Source organism: Amia ocellicauda, chromosome 13 (assembly GCF_036373705.1).
Source record: "Amia ocellicauda isolate fAmiCal2 chromosome 13, fAmiCal2.hap1, whole genome shotgun sequence".
NCBI classification, from domain to species: Eukaryota; Metazoa; Chordata; class Actinopteri; order Amiiformes; family Amiidae; genus Amia; species Amia ocellicauda.
In genome coordinates, this window is record NC_089862.1 from 5,300,744 (window position 1) to 5,327,112 (window position 26,369).

General features: G+C 37.4%; 2 protein-coding genes across 2 annotated transcripts in view; one reads left to right on the forward strand and one right to left on the reverse strand.

Annotated features, from left to right (window-relative positions):
• ctnna2 (catenin (cadherin-associated protein), alpha 2) overlaps positions 1-26,369 on the reverse strand; it is a 467,074-nt gene that overhangs the window by 125,716 nt on the left and 314,989 nt on the right. The window lies entirely within an intron of this gene.
• lrrtm1 (leucine rich repeat transmembrane neuronal 1) lies at positions 11,669-14,569 on the forward strand. Its single transcript, XM_066719774.1, has one exon. It carries the CDS (start codon positions 12,644-12,646, stop codon positions 14,219-14,221), a length of 1,578 nt encoding a protein of 525 aa, XP_066575871.1. The 5' UTR covers positions 11,669-12,643; the 3' UTR covers positions 14,222-14,569.

Here is a 26,369-nt window from a genome sequence, read left to right on the forward strand (position 1 = left end):
TGTGTTTTGATGTACCTGCACGAATATATATTAATTCACTGTGTTCACATGGCACAAGCATGCGGAATAAGGAATTGAGTATTCTCAATGTTATGAGTAGGGATATATTCAGACCTCTCTGTTTACATGCATCGGAAAGCACATATTCTAATTACATTCTATGTTTACATGGTGAAATGAACATTTTCTCAAAACTATAACAGAGCTCCTGCTGCAGAGCAAAAGATCAGTAATTGTAGCTTTCTGGTGTAGTTGTCATTCATTGCAGAGAGTTGTTGATGTAGAAATACTTTTGTAATTGTACTTTTTAAAGATAAGGAGTTTAGATATTGTCTTGGTGTGTATAGGTCTTCATTCAATATGATGCACCTGCCCTCATGCTGTTTTACAAATTCTAGCTCATTTAAAACCTTTTTTTCTTTTTTTTTTAACAAAACAGAGGTTTTCATCTGAGAGGAAAAAGTCCTCATTTCGTGAACCTGATGTGTTTAAAGTTTTGGCTCATGTTGCATATTCAAAATATAACTTCTGCATGGCTCAGCTTTTGCCTAGTATTCCAAATAGCACAGGCCCACCGTTAAAATTGTGAATATTAAAGTGGGAATATTTCTCTTCATATCCTGAATGTGTGGAATATATTCAGAATATTGGATGTTCTTAGTACAATATTAGTGACCATGAACACACTGATTGAAAGTTTGGACGTGTAACTGTTCCCAAAGCCATTTCCTTCTGTATACCACACAGTTGTTATGTACAGTTGATTTGGAAAAGTAGATCATATATGATTGTACTTACAAGGTAATTTATTCTCTATTTTGAGAAGCTACCTGTTAATGTCCAAATAATCAGCTTCTTATAAACAACATAATTGTAATGCCACAGTAATGTGATTATGGTTGCCTTCATTTTGTGCAGAATTATCCGTGTAAAGGTGGTGTTTATCCTGATCTAAGCTGTGCCAAGATTAAAGTCAGACATCTGAAGTATTATGTTATGTTTCTTCGGCTGTGGTTTAATGGACATTAATTTACGTATTTTAAGACAAACTGCAGCAACCAGCACATTACTGCTAATGATTATATCTTCAGAACCTTCAAAGATCACAATTTTGTCACACTGATGAAATATTTGTCCTTTTCCCATTTTATGTTACTGTCTCAAACAGAATAATGATACAAATGTGGTCATACATTTATTATATCTTTGTTATTCAAAGCTGTAGTCAAAATACATCAATACATCTAATCAGCTGATGTTGTTAATGACAGTCTCAAACCGAATTCCTGGATGGCCAGTGCCTCTTGGCACTGCTCTGTTTACAATCTCAGTGACTTCATTGGTCTAATTATGTGGTTGAACAGCACACTCAAGGCAACAGAATGATTTATAGGAAATTTTACCTTGAATAAATTGAATCCTTAAAACAAAATAAACTAAATGTATTAATTAAATGCCAACCCAGAAGACAATGCACCCCTCCAGTAGTAACAGATTTCTGGGGCTGTAACACAGGAATCTGCAGCCCTGCAGGTTTTGTAGATGACATTGAATGTGACTTAATTGGTCTAATTAAGTCAATCAAAGTTTATTTGGTGTGAAATCCAGAACACGCTATAGCGCAGCAGGACCAGAAGTGCAGAACCAGGGTCTAAATCGGGAGTCCGAGTCCTGGAGAACCAATGTGTCTTCAAGCACCACCTCTGCCCTATACAGCTAATCATAGTCTTAATAGAACCAATTTACTGGCTCTGCCCAGTTCTGTTAGTGTTAGTGAATTAAAGAGAGCTGAAAAACCTTCCTGTACTGTGGCCCTCAAGCACAGCAGACATAGACATAGATGTAAACAAATTATGATGATTTATATTATTAGTATAGTTATTACTATATCACTTTTACAAAAATAAGAGCAACACATTTTGTTTGGTAACACAAGTATAGATCATTTTTATATAAGTGTTATACCAAAAGCTACACTGAAACTTCCTCCTTGCTTAGTCCATATTCCGTGCTGTTACGGTTATATTTCTTCTGGTAAACAGACACAAATAAATTCTGGCCATATTTTGCGAAGGAAGCGGTTCTTTTTTCCTGACTAGCCATTCATGAAAATGTTTTGCGAGCCAGATTGCTTGACAAGGTAAACGTGGAACCTTAAAGCAAGCTCCAAGTTATTACATGAAAATGCATGTGATTTCAAGGTTCAGCTTACCAATTACGAGTCAAGCAATCATCAAGGAAAAGAACCCAGTGATAGTTGACAGGCAAAATTGTAACTGATGGAATGATGCTGTGCGCTGGTGTGCAGAGAGTTTCTCGTTATGTTCGAGGCTTTAAGCCGAGTATCTCTGCTGCCCAGGTAGCATTCGAAGAACACTCAGATGCAAGATTCCTAAAACTGTGACCCAAAATTACAACCCATCTGTGTTTGTGTTTATTTTTTTGCAGCAGGATTGAAGTGTTGCCATGCAGTAAAAATGGTGAGAATGCCGATCGATTCGTTTGAGTTCTGTCTTTCCAGCTGCCGGACTACTGGGATGCCTGAAACATTAGGAACAGCTGGTGGGGGCAGCACATTGGCAGGTAATGCCCTAAGGAAGGCTTTTGGGAATCATGGCATCACCTCATCAAAGAGCACTTTACAAAGAGTGAATCATGGACCCCACAAGCTGACAGCGAGAAAAGTGAACTGAAAATGAATATCTTAATTAGTCACTGTAGCTTTAATGAATTGCAGGGAGAGTTAAATCATCTACAGATTGTTCAGCAATTATATACATTATGTATGCTTGTACGACCAGAGGCTGTTAAAAGTGTTCATACCCCCATTCAGTGATTTGCCTAGTTTATAGCATATTATTAGCATATTACTGTTGACTGGATGTTTGTTGGGTGGTGGACCATTCTTACACTGTCGTGAGTGAAAACCCCAGCAGGGTTGCTGTTTCTGACATACTCATACTGGCATGCCCCGTTCAGAGTCGTTTAAATATTTTGTCTTGCTCATTCTCCCTCTCAATTGCACACGCACTGAACCTGCCTACCTGCTTAAAAGAGCATAGTCTGAACACGTTATTGCGATTTCATAGAAAAGGGAGATGTACCTAATAAAGTGGCCACTCAGTGTATAGTCATACATTAATATGAATGGTCCACAATGGTTACACAACTTTAAAATACACTACATTGCTTAAGGAAATGTAAACATAAACAGATGGAATTAATCAGAACTATGTGGAAAGCCCAACAAGCTTTTTCATTTGAAGTTTATATAACTGTATATATACATGAACATCATGGGGGGGGTTTATATTATTATTTTAATATGAATCCAGAACTAATATCAGAAGTGTGGATCACTGAGAGTGATTACTGATTGTACAGCCAAGGTTGTCTCTGTAGTCCTGATCCATGGGGAGCTAAAATTTATAGTAGCATTTCAATCAGATCGGCATGAATCATATTGTGAATAATGAAAACCCAAAACTAATACTGTCTAATGTTTTACTTATAATTCTACTGATTATTGTGAGCAGAATTCTGTCTTATTAAAAAAATCAGACAACAAACAACAACAAAACATCATCATTGCCCATCTTTGTTTAGTTTAATTGAAATGCCTTTTATATCTTTGATTGCTATAAACCAGTCGAACCGAACCCAGTGGGGTGATTTTCGTCTTGTCAGAGGAGTTAGCTTTTGTTGACTCTAGGTTAATCAGACAGCTAAGAAGACAGCCTTGTTTATTTACATTGGATCTTAAACTGCATTTCAGTGCATTTCTATCAAAAATGAAGGCGCTTTTCAGGGTTTGGGGTTTTCACAAGGACTTTATCTGCCGTTTGCTCTTTCCCCACAATAGAGAGAATATATTTAGGTAGACACTATTGTACAAAAATGGCTGAATTGTAGCAGCAGTATTATTAGAAAATTGATTTTGAAATAGAATGTGTGAGTAAAATCCGACCAGTAGCACTTTCCAAATTGCATTGATTAAATTGTTAATCTCTCGGTTAAGGGTTTAATAATTCTAGTCACGTACCTTGTTAATCAAAGACAAGCTATCGAGGCTTCAGTAGTCCTAACTAAACTGTAGAAATAAAATCAAAATCAAAGTGAAGACCAATGTGCCTTTCCATTTAAATTAGATTTTCTCCGGGGGGTCTCCCATGTCAAGCGTAAACCAGTCACATGGCAAATCTCCCCTTTGCAACTGATAAGCCAAGAACCATGATTAACAGGCACTAGTGGGTCTTTTATACAGATCAGACCAGAGCGAAACGTGTAGTCCTTATACACATTCTTAGGCAACCAATACGAAAATACAATGCATAAAAGAGCACAGAGACCTCCCTTTTAAAGTCTTGTAACGTGAAAGAAATGAGCAGCATCTGAAACGGTAAATTCAAAATAATGACTTTTGTTGAGGGGAAGCATGAGGTTAGCAATCAAAACATTTAAACTAGAAGCTGCATTAACTGATTTCCCAAGATAGGGCGGCTAGGCTTTTTAGTACTTATTCTGATATATTATATATTTGCAGCATGGGGTCTCGGCTCTGGCCTGTGTTGTGCACTCAGTATTTATCTCACCCAACTGGCCTGTCTATTACTGCATTCAAAACACACAGGTGGAAATATTGCAATGCAACTCAAACTCACAATTGAAATGGCTAGAGCGCTAAACTATCACACAGCGGTAAATAGAACTCCATGAAGAATACCAAAACCAGTTTATCCTTACAGTGAACCGTACACATTGAAAAGACTCTCCCCTGCCATTAGCAATCAGAAATAACAAACCAGTAGCCTGCAATGAGTTGCATTTTCACGTGTAATGCTGTGAACTGGGAACGTCAGATATAAAACAGTAGGATATTTTGTATTTCTGGCACCCTTCTTTCCAAATGTTCCACAAAATGCAAAAATAAAACCCTTCACTTTGGATTTTTCAATAGTCTTTCCAGTGATACCCCAGTTTGTTATTAAGCAATTGCATTAAGCACAAGTTGCATCTTCTCTGTTTTTTGTTTTTAATTGAATTTATTTTTAATTATGTTTGTATATGAGCTAACATCAAATGTTAAACATCCTCTATCTCATCTAACCGACTAAATCATGTGCTGTGAGAAGGAGAGTTCCCTTTTTCATAGTCATTTAACGGCCTCTCTCTTGCATTCTGGGGTCTTGGGGTATAAATCTTACTTTTCCATATTAAAGGCTTTGGTATCTCAGAGGACAATGTGCTGACAATACAAGTGACACCTCTGCTGGTAAAAAGCGTCCACCTAACGGGAGATACAGTGAAGATGAAGTTTTATTGATTTCCCATTTAGCGTTGGGAGATACTTATTGAAGCAGATATTCCCTCCGTTCTCATGAGACCCAATTTCAAAACAAACAAATGCCAGTAAGGTTATGCCCTGACTATAACATTACGCAATTAAATTCAGTTGCTAACAGGCAGTTTTTTTTTTCCTCTGGCCTCTGATGTTCTTCCGTAAGAGTGGAGCACAGCATCTTCCATTTTAACTTAGTAGTTTGACAAGAGCACTGTCGAATCACTGTGCTGGGAAGAGAATCTGAAAGGTTACCCATGAACAGTGTTGCTGTCACCAAAGCCACAATCCCAACAGGCACTATCCATGATGGCAGAATTATAACGTGCTGCCCTTTGCTTCCTTCTTATCATTCCTGAAAGGCCTCCATGCCTTGAGATACATTAAAGGAAAGAATCTAGTTGCCATCTGCTGGAAGTACCTCAATATGACAGCTGATTATTATTAGATAAAGCCCATGCTTGGCTCTTGATTTCATTAAACAAACAAACAAACAACGCTTTCCTTTATAGGATCATGAAACCTCCAATATACATTGTGTCGTGACCTTGTTGCAGTTCTTCCATCAATGATCCATTTACTGATATCTGTCATGTTTTATATAGCATTTCATAAGGCTGAATGTCTTCGTAATTCAATATGATTTTTTTGGGATTATGGATTTTTAATCAGACTACAATTAATCATAGGCCTTGAGTGGCCACTAGTTGGCTGATGCTGATAGACAGAGAGCTATCAAGTTATTGATGAGTAGAGGGGGGTAAGAAAAGTACATAATATTTAATGATTGTAGAAGAATGATCATTAAATGAATAGAAGTCAAACAGAGTGATACCAAAATGATAATGATGATGATTATTATTAGCTGATCAGAGACTGATAGACTTCAAACTCTGCTTTCTTTACATTTTTATTCTATTAATTTATTTAGTATCCTAATTGTCACTGTCATTAATCCTGTAGCACAGTTGCAAATGTACAATGTACACTGTGGATTATCTGCTGCTGAGAATGCCCCCCCACACACACACACCTTACAACAATAATTCAATCCCCACGGCAACACAAGTTTTGATTTCTTAAGTTGACAATTAAAAACAAATATAAATAGCGAGGCCTGCTGGCATAATAAATGCATATCTTAAAATTAAACAAACGCAATACAATCAATCTGTTAGTCAACAGTCCTTTTTTTTCTATGTATTGCTTATTAACATTATTCAGGATACACAACAATACTGAATATAAAGTGGCTTAAAATGGAGCCAATTAACTAGAACAGGTTCAGGGAACTTTGACACGTCTGCTCATTCCATTACCGGTTTTGGACTCTCTTTCCAACAACTAAATCTTAATCATGCAGGTGGTCTTCAGCAATAGGGTCAATTTATAATTAATTAATTTAGGCCTGTGGTAGTACATAATGGTACAGCACACTAAGGCTGCATAATTCTAGTTTCCAGCTGTGGTCTCCACACTAGAAAAATAATAATAATCATCTTTTAATGGAGCAAGCTGAAAGGAACAACCACAGACAAAGAACGATGGGTTGCAAATGCAACCTCGGTTATCTGAAAAAGGAAGCACTGCCCAAGGGGGAGGGGTTTCTGCGCACTTCTGCAGGAACCTGACAGCAGCAGCGGACTTTTGCTCTATGGCACACAGCCACAGACCTGCTGACCAATGAACTATGTACACAGCGAGGCAGCGAGAACAACTCTAACGCCATCACCTGGAACAGCTGCAGTGAGCTCCAGTCTAATTCCAGCTAACAGTCCTGCTGTTATAAACAGTAAATACATAAAACAGGGTACAGGCCAGACGCGTGCACCACCACAACACATTGTCAATAATGAACAAACTATATACAGACGGCCTCTTAGGGCCCTTATCAGCTCGCTGCCTCCTCCCTTGTGACGGTTTTGTTATACAGTAACCCCTCCCCCTTGGGCAGTGCTTCCGACTTGAAAGATGACAATGAAATGTCATATGTAGGCAAGGTAGAATAATGTAGACACTTTATCCTTAGAACAAAGAAGACTTTAGGGAGATTCAATTGAAATATTCTTTAAAGGGATCATCAAAGTCAACCCAAATGATGACTTCAAAGTCAATACACACACAAAAGTGGTCTTTTAGTCCTGCAGTACAACATATTTGATAAGAATATTTAAACTATTACCAGTATTAAAATGGTTCAAATTGGAATGAAAAGCAGAAAACAACCTCTTAAGTACTATAGCTATGCCACCATGCAGTCCATAGGCAAGAGTAAAAGGAGGTTCTTCTTTACATAAATAGTTGTGGGTGTATGGAACAAACAGCTAAACCTCGATTTATATGCTGAATCCTGTCTAGAATCCTTAAGAAACAGCTTGAAAACATTACTGTGCAAGAAAGATGAGTCACATCGCCTCCTCTCATGTTACATTTTTTATTTTGATATCAGCTGATAAGCTTTAACTTATGACTTTTTATATTGAGACTATATGACATTTCATAGAACAGCGATCTTAGTTCCTCATAAGAATACATCTCCCTGTTGAATATCCACTTATATATAGAAGAACATTCAGTTCTAAATATAGCACATACATTTACCTCAAAACTGTATGGGAAGATTCCAAAAAAAACAAACAAAACACACACACACACACACACACATCAATCCCCATCAACAAACAATAAACAAACAAACACATAAATATAGCAATTCAACTGTTAATGAGGGTTTGCAGTAAACAGTCAATCAGAGAAATGTGATCTAGCTGCTGCTACTTAAGAATGAAAGTGTTAAGAGTGAAAATATGAAGGATGGTGCACATATTTGGTAACATGCAGAGCCTTGGAAGTGGGTCCTAGGTATGAAGCTACTGGCTTGCCAGGAGGTCTGTAGCTTTTGGCAAAGTGGTAGTCATGGTTTTGCTATAGAATGTATACATTTCCCTTTACATTCCAAATGCATTACGAATATTGGATATTCATTTACACAGGAAAGTTTCAATACACAGAACAAAATCACATTCAAAGACACTGCACAAACAAAAACACATTGATTAGTTAATTAAGGTCTCTTTCTATATATGCCCATATTTGTTTTTTGCAGATCTGTATAAGATTAAATAAATAAGATATTTTCTAATGAGGTAAGCAGCTGTAAATCAGGCACATAGGATAGTGTGGTTAAAAACCTAATGTTGCAGGGAACATTAGCAAATGATAATAGGATATTGATTAAGCATATCCAAAGCAAACAAAACATATTAGATTAATAATCTTGCTAATCAATTTCATGCTTCTGCACTGTGGATTGCTAGTTTATGTTTATTGGTTTGGTGTAGAGAACAAGTATGCCCCATTCATATGGAAAATTAAGATGGTTTCTTTAGAAAGACAATTACACTTCAATTACTTTCAAACAACATTAGTCTGACAATTGTTTTATATTGTTTTAGGAAGTTATGGGCAGTAAATAGGTATTTCTATTACCTACAGTTTTAATTATATTAAAGAATACGTTCTATAAAGCTTTATTATTTATAATTACTGAAAGGATTAAACCAGTTGTAGTTTTTAGTGCATCACAACTGAAATGCATAACTGTAAAAAAATGCATCTATGCACATTTTCAACACGATTACAAAAAAAAAAAAACACGAGGCCAAGAGAGTTCATAAAAAACAAGACACATGTCCCCGACGATATTATTTCTTTCCTTGACAAAGGGAATACCTCAGAGAAAAAAAGGTGTGCTATGTGATGTCAACATGATTCATATTGCTTAAGAAACCTAGCATGCCACACGCTTCTCTCCAGGCTTCTGTACGAAACTCTCCAAGCTGTCTGTAAGCTTTACCACATCGAGTTAACAAAACCTCCTCATCGTCTGCAGTCTTGAGAGCGGAGAGACGTACAATCACCTGCAAGCCTTTGGGCATCGCTGAAGACATGATAGTAAATGCGAAATGCAAAACCTGCATTTACAGACATAGTTAATGCACTTTCATAACAGTAACTTCCTCAAAGTATCTGCTTACCATGGTCTGTTGCGCCTTAACAACACTCTTATATTGTTTACAAACCTTTTACTGTACTGTACTGCATGTTTTAAAAAAGTGTTAGGATCACTGTAACGCTTGGATATGACTAACACGACGTGGTCTGATGGAGCGCTGTAAAGCTATCTCGTAAGCAAGATCCAAATCTGTGTCCATCTGAAATAGAAGCATGTGTTGCTAGAGCCAACCCCTTAAAAGTCATGTCTGTTAAACTGATGACTTGGATACTCCCATCTCCTGTTCGCTGTGTCAAGTCATTATAGTACACCAGGTCATTAGCTGATGGTGCAGCCATTTATTACAGCTAAAGTGAGATTGGGAAAGGAAAGCTCTGGCTTAAAGACATTTCAATTTCCATTGTGTAAGCTCATCATTAGTTTTCAATTTTATTTTTTAATTTTAGACTTCTTACCCCTATACATTATGCAACTCTTGGCTGAAAATTAGATCAATGTGAATCTGTCCTAATCTGTAAATCTTTAAATCACCTGAACTGTGGCACTGATTTATTCTACAATAATTATTATATACATTTTAGCTCAGTATGTACATTTTTCTTAATGAGGACATCATTGATGATTCAAATAAACAATCATGTTGAAAAGTTACATTTTCAGTTGTTTCTAAGAGATAAGAAAGTCCAGAATCTAGCTAACTTCTGCTGGTTCTGGCTGGAGGGAAGTCCAATCCATTGCAAATTGCATAATTATACTTCATATATGATATATATGTATGAATAAACAAAATAAACAATCAAATAAGCGAGACAGAGAGTAGAAGTGAAGGAATTAAATGGTAACGGATTGCATTTTATGGACATTGACATTGATTTCAGACTTTGAGTGCTTGCCAGTGTGTGTTCATGTTTGATTAGTTACATGTTTAGAGAAGGACCCGTTGTATGTTTAGTTTAGGCTGAAGAGGAGTTTTGGTGTTTTGTATGTCCAAGTATTGTGTATAAATAAATTCACCACTTTTGCACCATACCCATGCCTATTGTTTTCTGAGCCACAGAAGCCATGTCCAACCCCACATGGTGCCACTATATGTATATAATATGATTATGATTATTCACTTTTGTTCTAGACTCTTTTCAACTTCACACAACACTAAACAGTTGATATCGCCAAGAAAAGCATGTTTTTTTCATGTATCTGTGCGTCACAGTTCATTGTTCTTGAAAATTAATAGGACTAAAATGACAAGTCTTGGGATGACATTGCTAGAGCAGGAAAATTAAACTCATGAGCTGAATTTTTATATTTCTGTGCCGAGTGGAGAAATAAAACTAAATACTAGAGTTCCAACATTTTCCTTCCAACGGATTCCATAACCATATCTCCAAACAATGAGAAATGGTGCTGCAACCTCAAGTAATAAAATCTGCATTGCAATGGTATTCAATCACTTTCTTTGTATTCTGATGAACATACAGTATATAAAAATGCATTTAGCAACAGTGAACTAATGAATTTTTGTCTTGTAAAATTTTATGAAGATGGAGCACAATGCCACTGGAAGGCTCATTGCTTCTGTGTTTCACAAGATATCACTGATAATTTCTCAGTGTACTAAATTAGTTTAACAACATCTTAAACTGAGGCTCTGAGAATTTGGGCTTTGATGTGTGCACAAGTTTTTTAAAGACTTTAACCAGTGTTTATGACTGTTGCAATGCCTCCAGGCTACCTTATTTTAGCAATGATGAGTTCTCAAGCTCAAACACTTTCTAAGGCATAACTGAAAGGTCCAAAGACATCTACCTCTGCAGTCTCACCAGCAAGAGCATTCGAAATAAAGCACTGACCACCAAGGTCCCAGGAAGCATGATAATATTGTAGCTGCAATAGGATTCATTGCTGCTTAACGGAGAGAATTTTGAGTTTACACATTATGATGAAAAACATCCCACAGCTGTAATTTCCAATCCTTCCACACTTCAGAGATTGCATATATTTATTTACTACGGGGAGAGACAATAAATAAAAAGCTTCCAAGTCATTAACAGAATATTAATCTGTAATTATGACAAAATGGTATTCTAAAAGCAAGAAGAGAGCAGGCAGATAGCTAACATGTTTCGTTTCATTAAAAAAAAAGCATGCATTAGCTCAGTGCTTCATTAAAACCCTAGTTTTAAGCCCAGCCCCTTTTCAATATGTCAATGTCTCAGATAGAGAAAGAGAGAGAGATACAGAGAGAGAGAGAGAGAGAGAGAGAGAGAGCAAGAGAGAGAGAGAGAGATAGAGACCAGAACCACCCTGCCTGAATCGTGAGTGGCTTACGACACTCAGTGAACAGAAGGCGCTTGTGCATGCTGTGCCAGTGCACTACTCTGCTGTAAGGGAAGGAAAGCTTTTTCTTTCAAGAAGCCGTCGCTCCCTCAAAGCCTCACCTTCCAGCTAAAGTGAAATAGCTAATACGGGGATAAAAAACAAAGCAGCAACAGCAGCAGCAGCAGCAACAACAATAACGGGGCTTAAAACCCCTTTACAATTAACATCACTTAGAAATACAAAATCTTCTATGGAGAAATAGAAGCCCTGGCTGCTTTTTCAGCCGGTCATTGAATGAATAATGAGCTGTCTCAGAGGATTAAAGGCCATCCTGGTCACTGGTCACTTCAAGTGATGGACAGTAATTTGTGTTGACAGATTGGAGGAGTCATTAGCAAAAAGTGTTTTGAGGGCTTTTTTCCCCACTCTGATCATCGCAGCATTTACTGCAGAGAAGCGGGAGAGAGAGGATAAAGCTCATGCATACAGCCGGGGAAACTTGCAGTTTCTACAAGTCAGCTGAATGCTACTTGGAATCCTCTTTCTGGCTCTTTCACATGAAGAGAACTAAGACATTGTAAGCTTGCCAGATTTTTGTGTCAACTGAAAAGGGGACTGAATTTGTACCACAGTGGGTTCTTTTTTAGATTCGCACATAATTAGACCCAACACAAAGAGAGCAGCTGAATAGAGGTTGTCAGTCTCTGGAAAAGGGTGAGTAAGAATCCTTTCATATGAAATTGGTTCATGAAGAAAGCTTTTTTTTTTCCACTCCTGTGCTTTTAGTCCCTTATTTTTAACATGAACAAAGTCACTTGCCTTTTATTCTTATTAATTCTTTCATTTTTGTTGTGGCAAGACTCTTTCTTGCTATAAAAAGCAGAGAGAGAATTCTGGATGGGAGTTTATAAAAATGATGTAGAATTTCAAAGATTCAATGGACTTTTTCTCTGCGATATCTAGGAATATTCATGCTAATGGATTTCCTTCTTATTGGGCTCTACCTAAAGTGGCTGCTAAGAAAGCCCCCAGGATTGATACTGTGCACACTGGTCATCTTTTTAAAAATGTTTCCAGTTGTGGAAAGCATGTGTCCAAAGCTTTGCCGCTGCGATGGCAGGCTATTGTACTGCGAGTCTTTGAATCTGACAGAAATGCCTCGCAACCTCTCGGGTATCATGGGCTTGTCTCTGCGGTACAACAGCCTTTCAGAGCTGCGTGACGGACAATTTGTGGGGTTAATGCAGCTCACATGGCTCTATCTGGATCACAATCACATCTACTCTGTGGAGGAGAATGCTTTCCAGAGGCTGCGCAGGGTTAAAGAGCTCATTCTCAGTTCCAACAAGATCGAGACCCTCCCCAACTCCACTTTCAGCCCCATGCCCAACCTGCGCAATTTGGATTTATCTTACAACAACCTACAGGCATTGGAGCCAGACCTTTTCCATGGCCTTAGGAAGCTCACCACTTTACACTTGCGGTCCAACGCACTCAAATACGTGCCAGTGAGGATTTTCCAGGACTGCCGTAGCATGCAGTTTCTAGACTTGGGCTACAACCAACTGCAGAGCCTGGCTCGTAACTCGTTCGCAGGATTGTTTAAGCTCACCGAGCTACACCTGGAGCACAATGAACTGGTCAAAGTCAACCTCGCCCACTTTCCCCGGCTCATCTCGCTGCGCACCCTCTATATGCGCAGGAATAAAGCCACCATCGTGGTCAGCACACTTGACTGGACTTGGAATTTTCTAGAAAAAATCGACTTTTCAGGCAATGAGATAGAATATATCGAACCTCACGTTTTCGAAAGTGTGCCTAACCTGAAATCACTGCAGTTGGATTCCAACAGGCTAACATACATTGATCAAAGGATTTTGGATTCCTGGAGCTCCCTCACTAGCATCACCCTGTCTGGTAATGAGTGGGAGTGCAGCAGGAACGTCTGTGCTCTGGCCTCCTGGCTCAGCAATTTCCAGGGGCAGCATGACAATACCTTACTGTGTGCCAGCCCGGAAATTGCACAGGGTGAGGATGTTTTAGATGCTGTCTATGCTTTCCAGCTCTGTGAAGATCCTGTAGATGCCACGGCTGACACAGAGACATACACTGTCACCAAGGATGGGGCAAGGGTTTACAGTAATGAGGGACCCACCATAAGCCCTTATGATCTGCAGGACACAGAAGGGGAAGTGGTGACCAACTCGTTTACAGTGACCATGGCAAATGAAGACCATGAAAACACTATGCAGATCCACAAGGTGGTTACAGGGACCATGGCGCTCATTTTCTCCTTCCTCATCGTAGTGTTAATGTTGTACGTTTCCTGGAAGTGCTTTCCTGCCAGTGTGAGACAAATGAGGCAGTGCTTCACCACCCAACGCCGTAAACAGAAACAAAAACAAACCATGCAACAAATGTCAGCCATGACTGCCCAGGAGTACTATGTCGATTACAAACCCAACCACATCGAAGGTGCCCTGGTCATCATCAATGAGTATGGATCTTGCACCTGTCAACAACAGCCATCTAGAGAGTGTGAAGTGTGACGCCAGCGCTGGGATTAAAACAAATACACTTTGCACTGCACTGCAGAGGACCGACAGAGACTGTGATCATGGATTTACTGTTGCTAAAACAGCTTCTGAAGGACCTGTTGACTTGACGAGAGGGGGGCTGTACAGAGGTTCTTTCACAAAGATTGGATATTTGAGCTTTAATGTGTCTTTCAACTTCAGGATATTCGAACATCAAAGAACAGCTGAACACAGTTTTTATTATGGTAAACGTTCTGTGTAAAATCTGTTAAGCAGAAATGCAAGAGTGAACAAAGATGCAAGTTATCCAATTTCTTTTGTAAACTAATATGTTTAAATAAAAACAAAATGTTATTTACAGTATTAAAGTCTTCAGGAGTTTTTAACAAGCATGGAAACAAGACTCACATACTGTTTTCACATTACAGCAGCATTGCCTTAAAAGTTAGAAGGATTATGCCCTTCATTTTAAATGCTGAGGTTCAATTGTGACAAATGAGGTGGATATCAACTTTCAATACATTTATGGTTTGAAATAAATGAATAAATATAATTGCATTAGTGTTTATCTCTTAACAGAAGAGATTATATCCAGCAATGTAATAAACTGAGTATCATTTATGATCATATTTCTTAATTTCCGGTATAAATCTAATCAACACTACATTCACAAAACCAGTGCATCTAATGAGATATGTAGCTCTGCTGCACTTTTGCAGATGAAGGATTAAAGTGACCCTTCCTTCACTACAAACAAACAAGTATATTCAAACAACAGAAAAACTGGTCTTATTCAAATGGACTTGTACAAATATAAAAATAAGTGCATATAAAAAACAATACTATTTTAAAAACATTCACATGTATGAATTACATTTGACACAAGCAAGGAATAGACAAAGTATGAAGACTTTTTTGCAAATGCATTACTGCTGAGCAATAGAGATCAATGTAGCTGGCTTGACGGTCTCTATTGTGTTCCTGACATGAATACATTGGTATCACATAACAACTAGCAGCGGCAAAACAAGGCGCAGGCTGCTCTCTAGTGTTCTTATATCAGCAACAAAAGCAAGAGCCAACCAGATCCCAGCCCCTGTATCTGCGCTCTGTTTCTGATCTGAACTCCTGGGTGCAGTCGTGCTGCAGCAGCGATGGGCATCCAGCATTCCACACACACAGCTGGTCACTCCAGTAAACAGCAGAGCAATTACTCTAAAACCACTCAAGTGTCTGCATCTACCATCACTCAGCCTGTTTCAGAGGCTGATATTATCAAAATGTTATTTACTCAAGGGGCGAGAGAGTGAAGAAAAATAAAGTTTATGGGCAGAAAACATCTGTATAGGTTTGACTAATAATTAAATCGGTGAACAATCAAGCTTTTCGGTCCAGTGTAAACGAACAGAGCGACAGCTATTCTGGAATTCTTCGTATATCACAGAAACCAGCCCACCGCTGTTCTTTTCCCATTAATAAGTAATATATGTGTGATCTGTGAATAAAACAATTTGTTTTTAATTTTTTTGAGGAAGTGAGGAAGCATTACAATGTGTAATGAAAGATGTATCGATAAGAGAATCACACAATTAATCTTACTTTCCTATCTACGGACAGCTATTTTCAAAGATATCGATAGTGCATGCAAAGTGTTTGGATTTATTCCCCAATAAAATAAGGAACCGAGTATCAAAGCGAGTATTCTTTCAAATCTGATACAACAGAAATGTTTATATCAGGGCTCTTACACACCATAATAAATCAAGTCTATAATATTATTTCTCTCATCAGTCATGAAGCCTAGATAAAACCTTATGGAAGACGTTATAAGCATAAAGAAGTGCAAAACATCCCTGGTATATGATTGCTATAAATCTTCTAGGATTCAAGTGTAGCATAGCCTTTTTACTTATGCACAGCAATTACCAAACTATATATTATTAAATACGTTTGTTTAAATGTGGGTGATGACACATTGTACTTTTTTTTGTCATATCCTTAGGCCATTTATTCTTACCTATTTTTAGTGTCTTAAATATATTTATAAAGATTTTAATATCCACAAGGTTGAACCAAAAATGTTTTTTTTTTTTTATGTCACCATTATTAAAGCACTGGAGGTGAAAACTGCTTTTGTTCTACTGGTTAGATAAAATTGTATTGTCTGCAGTTCAAATCACAGTATTAAGAAGTAAGTGCATAATCAGTCAGCTATATTAAAATAATCAATGTTACTCTGACAATATGCATCCTACTTAAATAACATTATTGACTCTTTTACCCATCACTGTAATTGATGTATATATACACACACACATACACACACAGTATATATCATTTAAAAGTCAATAATGAAGGCAGGATATTTCACTTTTTTCATTTTTAGAACATACCAGTGATGTATTTTTATGTACTTATTTACCTATTTGTATAGATTTTTTGTTGTTATTTTAATTTGAAATGATATTATCAGTATCTTAAACATAATTAATACATTGCGGGCTTTCATCCTTTGATATAAAAAAAAAAAAACTTTCGAAGAGAAACTAAAACTGCAAAACCCAACACATCACAAACATATTTGGGAAATCATACATTCACTCATTTAGTGCATCCCTGCACGTATCATTCTGAAATTAGTTTTCAGTGACAACCCTCAGTTCAAAGTGTACACAAGTCATTTTTCGAATCAGTAATAGGCTGGTACACTGTAAGCAGTAATACTGGCTTGGCAGTGAAGTCTCGTATCTGTAACAAGCCAACCCAGCCTGAGGGATCTGGTACCATTTCTCTAGTAGAGTCATGCCAACCTCTGAAAGGTCTAGCCGTTGCCAATGTCAATGCGTACACGCAATGATGTATGCAGTTATGGCAGGAGATAAGTTGTGCCAGTTCTACTGATCGCCTTATCTATAATGAAGAGCCACTGCAGGATTATAAGAATCACCCACAACATGTTTTATTATAGTAAACCTATTAGTTTATAATGAACCGTGACTCTTCTGGAACATCACTGGTGACCACTGGTCCGTGGGTGATTGTCATATATACCAGATTAACCATGCTTGTTGGTTTCTGGTGGTCATGGGAAGTGCAATGCATTGTTTGGTTGGCAAGCAATCTCTCAGATGTGTGTTTCGAGATGTGAATCTCTGTGGCCTGCTGTCATTGTTGTTGAGGTTCTGCTGCTGTTTGCAAATGCCCTTGTATCCAGCAGTCAGTCAGACGTGTTATTTATCACTGACTTTTTCAGTTCTTTGTTATCAGACTATAAGTGGTTGATGACCAACTGTGTGATGTGACTGTGTACACCCTTGGGCCACAGCCTATGTGAATGAATGAATTAATGCATATCTGCTGCCCTTCAAAAGACACGCTCAAAAACCTAAACTCTAAAACAAACACATCAAGCTCACGATACGAAATTCAGAACAAATCTCTGGAAAAGAGTTTGACATTTTCCTCATCTGGATTTGTAATGTGTTTTTGTTATGTATAAAACCATCCATTGTAAACAACATCTTCATATAACAGAAGACAAGCCCAAGTGAACTGAATATTGCATTTAGCCTTTTTCTTGTCACACACTTGCGCGCGTCAGAAGTCTTTCTTCTTGAGGTATCCAGATGTGTTAGTATGCAGTGCTGTTGTGACAGGCAAAAGTCAAACATGAACTTCTGCCCTGTACTTTCCAAGTCAATGACTTAACCTTTCTGCTGAGGAGTGAAGCATCAGACCTTTACTCAACTACACATCACCTCATTTCATGAGCAGGGGACACATTTATTTGCAACTGCAGTAGATTATCTGTTAACACCTTTAGCATCGCATAAGACCTCAACAGCTTAGTTCCAGTTAGTCTAAAATAATGACATCACTACAGCCCAAAATAACAAATAAAACCAACAAGAAACACAGATTAACAGAGTACAGATTAACTAATATTATTTTCAGTTAAGTATTCAATAGTCCATGGAGAACAAACACAGTGACCTTTTGGATCTGTATACTAGTCAGTATTTACAGGTACACTGTCCGACATTTTACCAGTTGTACAAGTTTCATCTTGTGCAAATCAGCAGTTTAAGGTAGATATTAGCACAAACAAATGCTTCTGTCAAACTGAAAATAACATCTCATTGGCGTTCATAATTTTCTTTCCGCTTTTTTTTTTTTTACCTGGAGGTTGACGTCTCATATCTGTCAATCTTAGCCTTTAATTTGCTGTGTTGTTCTTAAGATAAATGTTGGTCTATTGTTGACTTTCAAATACTATCCAAAGATAAATTGCCAGTTGTGCAAAATAAATTATATCCATCAGTGTATAGAACACCAATACAAAAAAAGTAATGTAAAACACAGAGCCCTAACTATGAGATAAGGGGACATTATTTTCTAGACTAACCTTAACAGAGCTGAATGAAATGGCACCAGGACAAAGACATACCCTTTCAAAACACTATGATGATCATTTTATAAAAGGCCATTGAGACAAATAATTTTATACATAATGTATAGATATGCAAAAGATAATTTTCCTGTTAAATAAAATGATGGACACAATCATGGGGTTAAACAAAAAACAAAAACATCTGATCTGATATCTGATTTCTGATAGAAGCTGAGTCTGAGACTATACTACTGGGACCTTTAAGTTGTCCTAAAATATATAATGCAGAGTAGTTTGAGAAATGCGTAAAGTCTTGAAAAAGAATACTTTTGATGAAATGAGTATGAAAACAATATGAAAAGTATTGATGATTACAGCAAAACAAAACCATTCAAGAGCATTGGAATTAGAATGCTAATCAGGGTCTAGGGAAATGCAAACAAACCAGGGTAGATTAATTTCAATGGATCACAAATGAGAGACTTTCTCTGTTATTAATAGGTTTTGAAGAACATTTTGCAACAAGAGAAGAAAATCAATATGGAATAAAACATTAAGGAATGAACATCACACTTCCAAGGCTTGCATTATGGAAACAAAAAACAAACAAACAAACAAACAAACAGCTCGGTAAATTATTGTTTTATGCATTCCTTAAGACTGGGATATTCATTTCAAGTGCGTACATGTTTGCAGTGCATTTGTGATTAAGTATATGCCTTGAATAAGAGGCAGAGTAAAGACTAATGATACAATTGTGTGGCTATACAAATGCCAGCCCCTACATGCAGTAACATTATTCAGGTGCTTTTCAGAAAGACCACTCTAGTTCATATTTCAGCTTGTTACCGCACAATTGTCGTTTACAACAGCAGTGTTTCCTACAAAACATGCATATGGAACTCACAGTAAGTCCTGTATAGGTCATTTGGAAACAAAATATGAAATACCATATCTTATATATCAGGCTACCCAGGTGTGTAACTTGTGCTAAAGATTATATCGTGGAGTGCAATTGTGAATGATTTATAAGTATGCAAATGCATCTGTCTCAGCCGCAATGCTGCCAAGTTGTACTGAAGCAATGATGTGCTGATGTCACAGACCTTGAGCTCCAGCACTAAATTGGTTGCAATTCATACTTCATACAGAAAGCTCTGCAGAGAAGAATATATTCTCAGAAAAGAACCAGCAGTGACACAGCAGTGCACTGCGGATCATCACACAATTGCAAACTGTAGCTACACAAACAGCATATAAAAGTAAAGTTATCCAAAACACTAATTAATAGTTTTACATTATTATTAGTATAATAAGCAGTAGTTGTAGTAATAACAGCAGTAGCAGTAGTCAGGGTATTGTTGTTGTTGTTGTTGTTGTTGAGGGTAGAAGGCTCTTTTTTTTATCACAACCAGGATTTTACCAATCACCTTTTAAAACAATGAAGGATACTGATACATATACATCATAATATGTCATGTTTTGTTTTTAGGTTACCATAAGCCTTGCCTGTCTATTGTAATCCTCATTTAAAAAATCCCCTTAATTACCGAACTCATTAAACCTTTAAACGGCTCTTAAAGTAAGTTGTCTAATTCTCAAAACCTGCTAAATATGAGCTGAAGGGCCCCTGTAGGCCAGGGATGTACATCTATGCTACAAAGAGATGAATACTCTCAGCATGAAGAAGCCTACGAACAGACACAGTAGAGGGTGCTCTGTAGCTTGGTAGATTGCTAAAGCAACAGAAAGCAGTAAGCACATCATCTCTGTAGATCACTGCAACTGGAACAGATATCACAGCCTATCAAGTCTGCTCTGAACTGAGACGTTGCAGAAAAGGTACAATCATACTGGAAGCAAATATTGGGATACGCTTACGACTTGAATTGATCTCAAACTAACGATACAGGGCTTCCGTTTCAACTTTTTAACCTGAAAATTGAACAGCAACTTACATACAAAGGGATGAGCTGATTTGCAAATGTGGGCCGAATCGAGTTTGCAGTCTTAATCATAGCCCAAAAGGCTGACAGATACATTTAAAATTGTGCCAGGATATCCTCTGCAAGTCTACTGATTACATTTACTTGTTTAGTATAGATTTATGAATACTTATAATAAGCCAACAGCAGGCAGATTTAGTATACTGTATGTTGCAAGGGATATGTGCATTTATCCTACTAGATTATCTTTTAAATATAAAAATATTAATAGCGTGACATCACAGCTTTCTAACTGGAAGCAGGATGCAAGCACTTTGTAAAATTGTAGCTATTTATTGGGTTGTTTCCGTTATGTTGTTTTCCCACACATCATTGCAAGCCAGTCTCTAAGTTGTTTTTATTGACATTCTCCACTGTGCACCAAATTGCCCTACACTTGTCCTATTTTGTCCCCTGAGCATTCAAACTATAGATCAGTGAAACAACATGACTTATAGATAGGTAGTTGTGGAGACTTGTTAAGATTCTGTAACAAAATGTATGCTGTTAAGTGGATCCAGGGTTTGTTTAAGCACTATCACGGCTAGTTGTTATTGCTGTTTTTATTTTTTTTTAAGAGAATCCTACATGCAATACTGGTCAAATTGAAGGGGTACTTGAGCATCCATGTGTTTGAAAATGAGGTTCTAAAAACATATTTGCATCAGCTTACATGTTGCAAGAATAGGACATTTTTCATCTGGTCATGGAAGCATGGAAATGCAAAAAAAAAAAAAAAACACCCCCTCCATCAAAGACTAAAAACAAACACATACAGTGTTTACTCATTAGTGAGCTGCAATAAGTGATTTTCAAAGTACCTTACTACCATTTTAAAACAAAAATCTGTATCAGGAACAAATACTTATTTAAAGCAGTCTGTCACATCATCATAATCATTCCTGTCTGCTGTTATATATGGTGCAATTTAGGTCCCTGAACCTGCTTACCATTTCAAACACACAGCTTGCTGAAATAGGCACAAAGTAATCCATGAACAATGCAACTTAAACCAAATTTATTTAACCATTCTTAGGAGGCTTGTGGAAAAAACAATCTTTTTTTTTTCAGTACCATCCCTAAACAGTCCTCTTTTTTTAAATATAAAAGAATGCAGTTCACTTGAGCATAAAATCCATCAAATGTAACTAGCACAGGCACAAGTTCCCGTATTTGTTCTCAGATACACAAGGGCTTCCCGAATTTGAAATTACCAGCTGAACTGTAGGATTTTGTTAATGCAGAAAGGCTTGCTGAGGAGAAAGGCTCAAACATAATCTGTCACCCAAATTGACTAGGGAAGCAGCGCTATGAGAAATTAATGAAACAACACAACATTTATCTTCCATCCGCGAGACAAAAACTGCAATTCTGTGGGTGGCTGCAGCGAACTCCTGTGAACACTAAACAATACTTCATTCTTTTTAACTCTGTCTCATAATACCCTGTTCACTCCTTCAGCATCTTAAATTAAGTCTGTAACCATCAGCAATTTTGGTTGGAAAACATCTTCCTGTTGTTGATTGCTCTGAACCACACTATAATTTTTCTTTTTTATTTCAGACTCCAGAGTCATTTTTTGTCGTAACCTTGGTATCCAGACTTATCCCTTTTTGGTAATTTAGCAAAGCTGACATCCCAAATACAGATGGAAGAATGGTCTTTTTTCAAATAGCAGATAAGTGGTTGCAGAGTTATTGCAGATTCTTAGAGCTTTTGGAGCAGATGGTGAAGCTTTTACCTTCTGGACTTTAAAAACCTAGACAGTTAACGAAACAAACTTTGGTAATCTAAAGCAATGCACAATGTACAAATTAGTGCTGTGATCATGAAATACATTTCACACAAAGCATCTTTCAGTAAGTATGTATTTAAAAGATAAGTCTCTACACTAAATATGTGTTTTTATATATATATATATATACACACAAATACATACACATATTCAAGAACAGTCACCATGGTAATTCATATTTTTCCCTAGACACTAAAGGTATTTAGTCAAGGGTGAGTCACTCACACTAGTCTATATGCCTAAATCCACTAGTGTTACTGGTATCCTTGGATTTAAAGAAATTAAAATAGCTATGAATTTCAAGTGCTAATTGAATAGGCAGACTAAAACACATAATATCATGTGTTGTTACTTGCATTGGCATTTACTACATGCCGTTGTGTCTATTTTTTAAAGGGGATTTGCTACAATATAAGAGTTACAAAACCAAACACATTGAACATATATAGCCTTTAAAAAAAATGTCAATAAGTAATAAATGCTTTCTGCTTAGATCCGTATATGTTATGCTACCAAACATTTAATAGTTTAGGATGTTAGGATTGTTATTATTGGTATACTATCATAACACTGTGTATTTTTAACATGCACACACCTATATACACAAACTACACAAACAAAAAGTATTATTATGATTATTTTAAGAACAATCAAACATCAACCAAAATTAAAGTTATACTTCAATCAGATTTTGCTTAGATCTGATCACTGTTGCTACCCATTAACTGGAGATTGTTTATTGACTAGACCCATAAACCAGGTATCAACAGATAAGCTTCTCTCTCTATGTGTAATAACAATGTTTTTGCTCAAAAAAAGTCAGACAATAGATACACAAGTGTGAACATATGTTTTGCTTGCTTGTTTGTTTGTCTTCTCCCCCTAGAAAAAGCCTGGGGACTGTTATTATTCAAGTGAACAATAATGTTTTATCCTGAACGTAAAAAGACCCCACGATTTTATAATAAAGCCACACAAATCCCCAGTAAAGCAATTAAAAGCCCACTCATAGTGTATGAACTCATTCCTGTATGGGTAATATAATCTATAACTAGAGTCCATCTATACGAATGCATATTTAAAACACACATACATAAAATATGAAGCATTTATACATTTCTGATAATACCCATCACATGAAAATTATTACACTGAGAAAATTAATTGTGGTCATCATAATATATATTATAGCAAATTTGACAGAGGATTCCTCCATCTAAACTATACTGCTAGAGGTTACATTCATATATATATATATATATATATATATATATATATATACACACCGATCAGCCATAACATTATGACCACCTGCCTAATATTGTGGAGGTCCCCCTTTTGCCGCCAAAACAGCCCTGACCCGTCGAGGCATGGACTCCACTAGACCTCTGAAGGTGTGTTGTGGTATCTGGCACCAAGACGTTAGCAGCAGATTCTTTAAGTCCTGTAACTTGCGAGGTGGAATCTCCATGGATCAGACTTGTTTGTCCAGTACATCCCACAGATGCTCGATTGGATTGAGATCTGGGGAATTTGGACACCTTGAACTCGTGATTCATCAGACCAGGCCATCTTCTTCCATTGCTCCGTGGTCCAGTTCTGATGCTCACGTGCCCATTGTAGGTGCTTTCGGCAGTGGACAGGGGTCAGCATGGGCACCCTGACTGGTCTGCGGCTACGCAGCCCCATATGCAACAAACTGCGATGCACTGTGTGTTCTGACACCTTTCTATCAGAACCAGCATTAACTTTTTCAGCAATTTGAGCTACAGTAGCTTGTCTGTTGGATCGGACCACACGGGCCAGCCTTCACTCCCCACGTGCATCAATGAGCCTTGGCTGCCCATGACCCTGTCGCCGGTTCACTGCTTTTCCTTCCTTGGACCACTTTTGATAGGTACTGACCACTGCAGACCGGGAACACCCCACAAGAGCTGCAGTTTGGGAGATGCTCTGACCCAGTCGTCCAGCCATCACAATTTGGCCCTTGTCAAAGTCGCTCAGATTCTTACGCTTGCCCATTTTTCCTGCTTCTAACACATCAACTTTGAGGACAAAATGTTCACTTTCTGCCTAACATATCCCACCCACTGACAGGTGCCATGATAACGAGATTATCAGTGTTATTCACTTCACCTGTCAGTGGTCAAAATGTTATGGCTGATCAGTGTATATATTTTCCTTTCAGTTTTTTAACTGTAGAGCAATCTAATGTGTGTGGCTTCTGATAAAAGGTTTTCGGTCCTCATGTTTAATTAGGCGGTGATTATCACGTAACAGCCGTGTATCAAATGCAGTATGTATCATAGCTTGTAACACATTTGTGATGTACTGAGCAGCCTATCAGATTTCAAGCTTTCACAGATGTCACCTCTTGTAGCCAATGATACGCCTTCTGTCATTTCTGCTGATTGCATTCCAAAGGCATTTAGATTTAAATGTCTGTACAGGACAAAAGCATAGAGATTTCACTAGTTCTGTGGAGTTCAAAGGACCCTGTCCAAACATCCACCATTGGCCTGATTAAACCATTAACATTCTGCTTTTCAGACCATCTTACTCACTTGGTTTCTAGTAGATGATTTAATACATTTCCTTGAAAGAATCCCAAGAATCAGCTTCAGAAAGGCTGGGTAGTGTTTTTCCAGAGTCATATGACATGCTTGGGTTGACTGAAAACTTCAATCAAATCCCCTCACTGTCTTTGCCCTACAAGGGTAAAATGGATTAACTTCTCTTGACTTTACAAATACAAGTATGGGTCTATCTCATATCCTTCCTCATCCATTCTTTTGTACATCTAACAGTAAATTAAACCACAATAGGTTTATACTCCAGTAGATCAAAGTATTGAACTGGTCCAGCCCATAGTTTTAGTTTCTTCTATGACACAATACAGTGGAAGGACATTTCTATAGCACACTTCAAGTATAGCAATTCTACAACTGCTGCTTGGTAATGGTAATCCTTGCCATATCTCCATATTTAAAAGGACTCTTCTATATATATCGTGAGTGTCCTTGTCTACTTGAAAACTTTGAACCACCTAGGCGCAAAGAAGATAATACAAATTAAAATGAATGAAAAGTAGATTAAAATATGATGAAAGCCAGATCAGATGGCCCTCAACACCACTTTTCTCCTAGATGAGATATTCTGCAAGGTAGAGGTAGGGGAAGCTGGGGACAGGACAAAGAAATGAGGGGAATAAAAGGGGTCGGTATCTACACAGAATCTGTGCTGGTGTGTTTGATTGATGGGTGGATCTCAGTCTCCTCTGAGAAATGCAAAATTAGTTTAAAGGAAATAGAGTTCCCAGTTGAAGATGCAGGAAGTCTGCAAGTTCTTATTCGGTTGGAGGGGAGAGGAAGTAGTTTCAAATCGATTTATCAGCAAATGTGAATATTAAATAAATCAGTAAAATAGATTGAAGTTGAAAATATGTCCTATGTCTAAAAAAATAACAATAACATCAAAATAAATAATCATATGGCTACACATTACAAGACTATTTTGTACACAATACTGATTTCTATGCAAGTGTTAATTCTAATACATGTGGGAAATTTGAATAAACAGATGTGGAAAACAGAGGAAGCTACAAATGCAGAAGTATGTTGCATCTCTTATTCTACCCTCAGGGTATTTGCTTGTGTTTTTTGCTGGTTTCTGCCCCCTTTAAAGATACAAAACACCAGCTGTAGATTAGCCTGCGGGCATTTTATTGTACCTTCCCACTTTCCTGCCCACTTTAGGGATACACTTATTCACCCCTGCTGCAGGATGGCGAGTTTTCATTTTAAAAGCGTGAATTGGAATTGCCAATAACGAATCTGGTAAATTCACTGTCTTTAGCTTTTGATTTGATCTAAGTCTGAATATTGGAACTACCAAGGTTCCAGAATTGGTTTAGTAATTGGTGTGCAAAAACAACTCCATCATGCTCAGCCTTATAGATTAAAATTATTGTTACAAATTAATCAAACATGG

Excerpts from the sequence above, each read along its gene's own strand:
- lrrtm1 (XM_066719774.1), top strand. The coding sequence starts at position 12,644 with ATGCTAATGGATTTCCTTCTTATTGGGCTCTACCTAAAGTGGCTGCTA.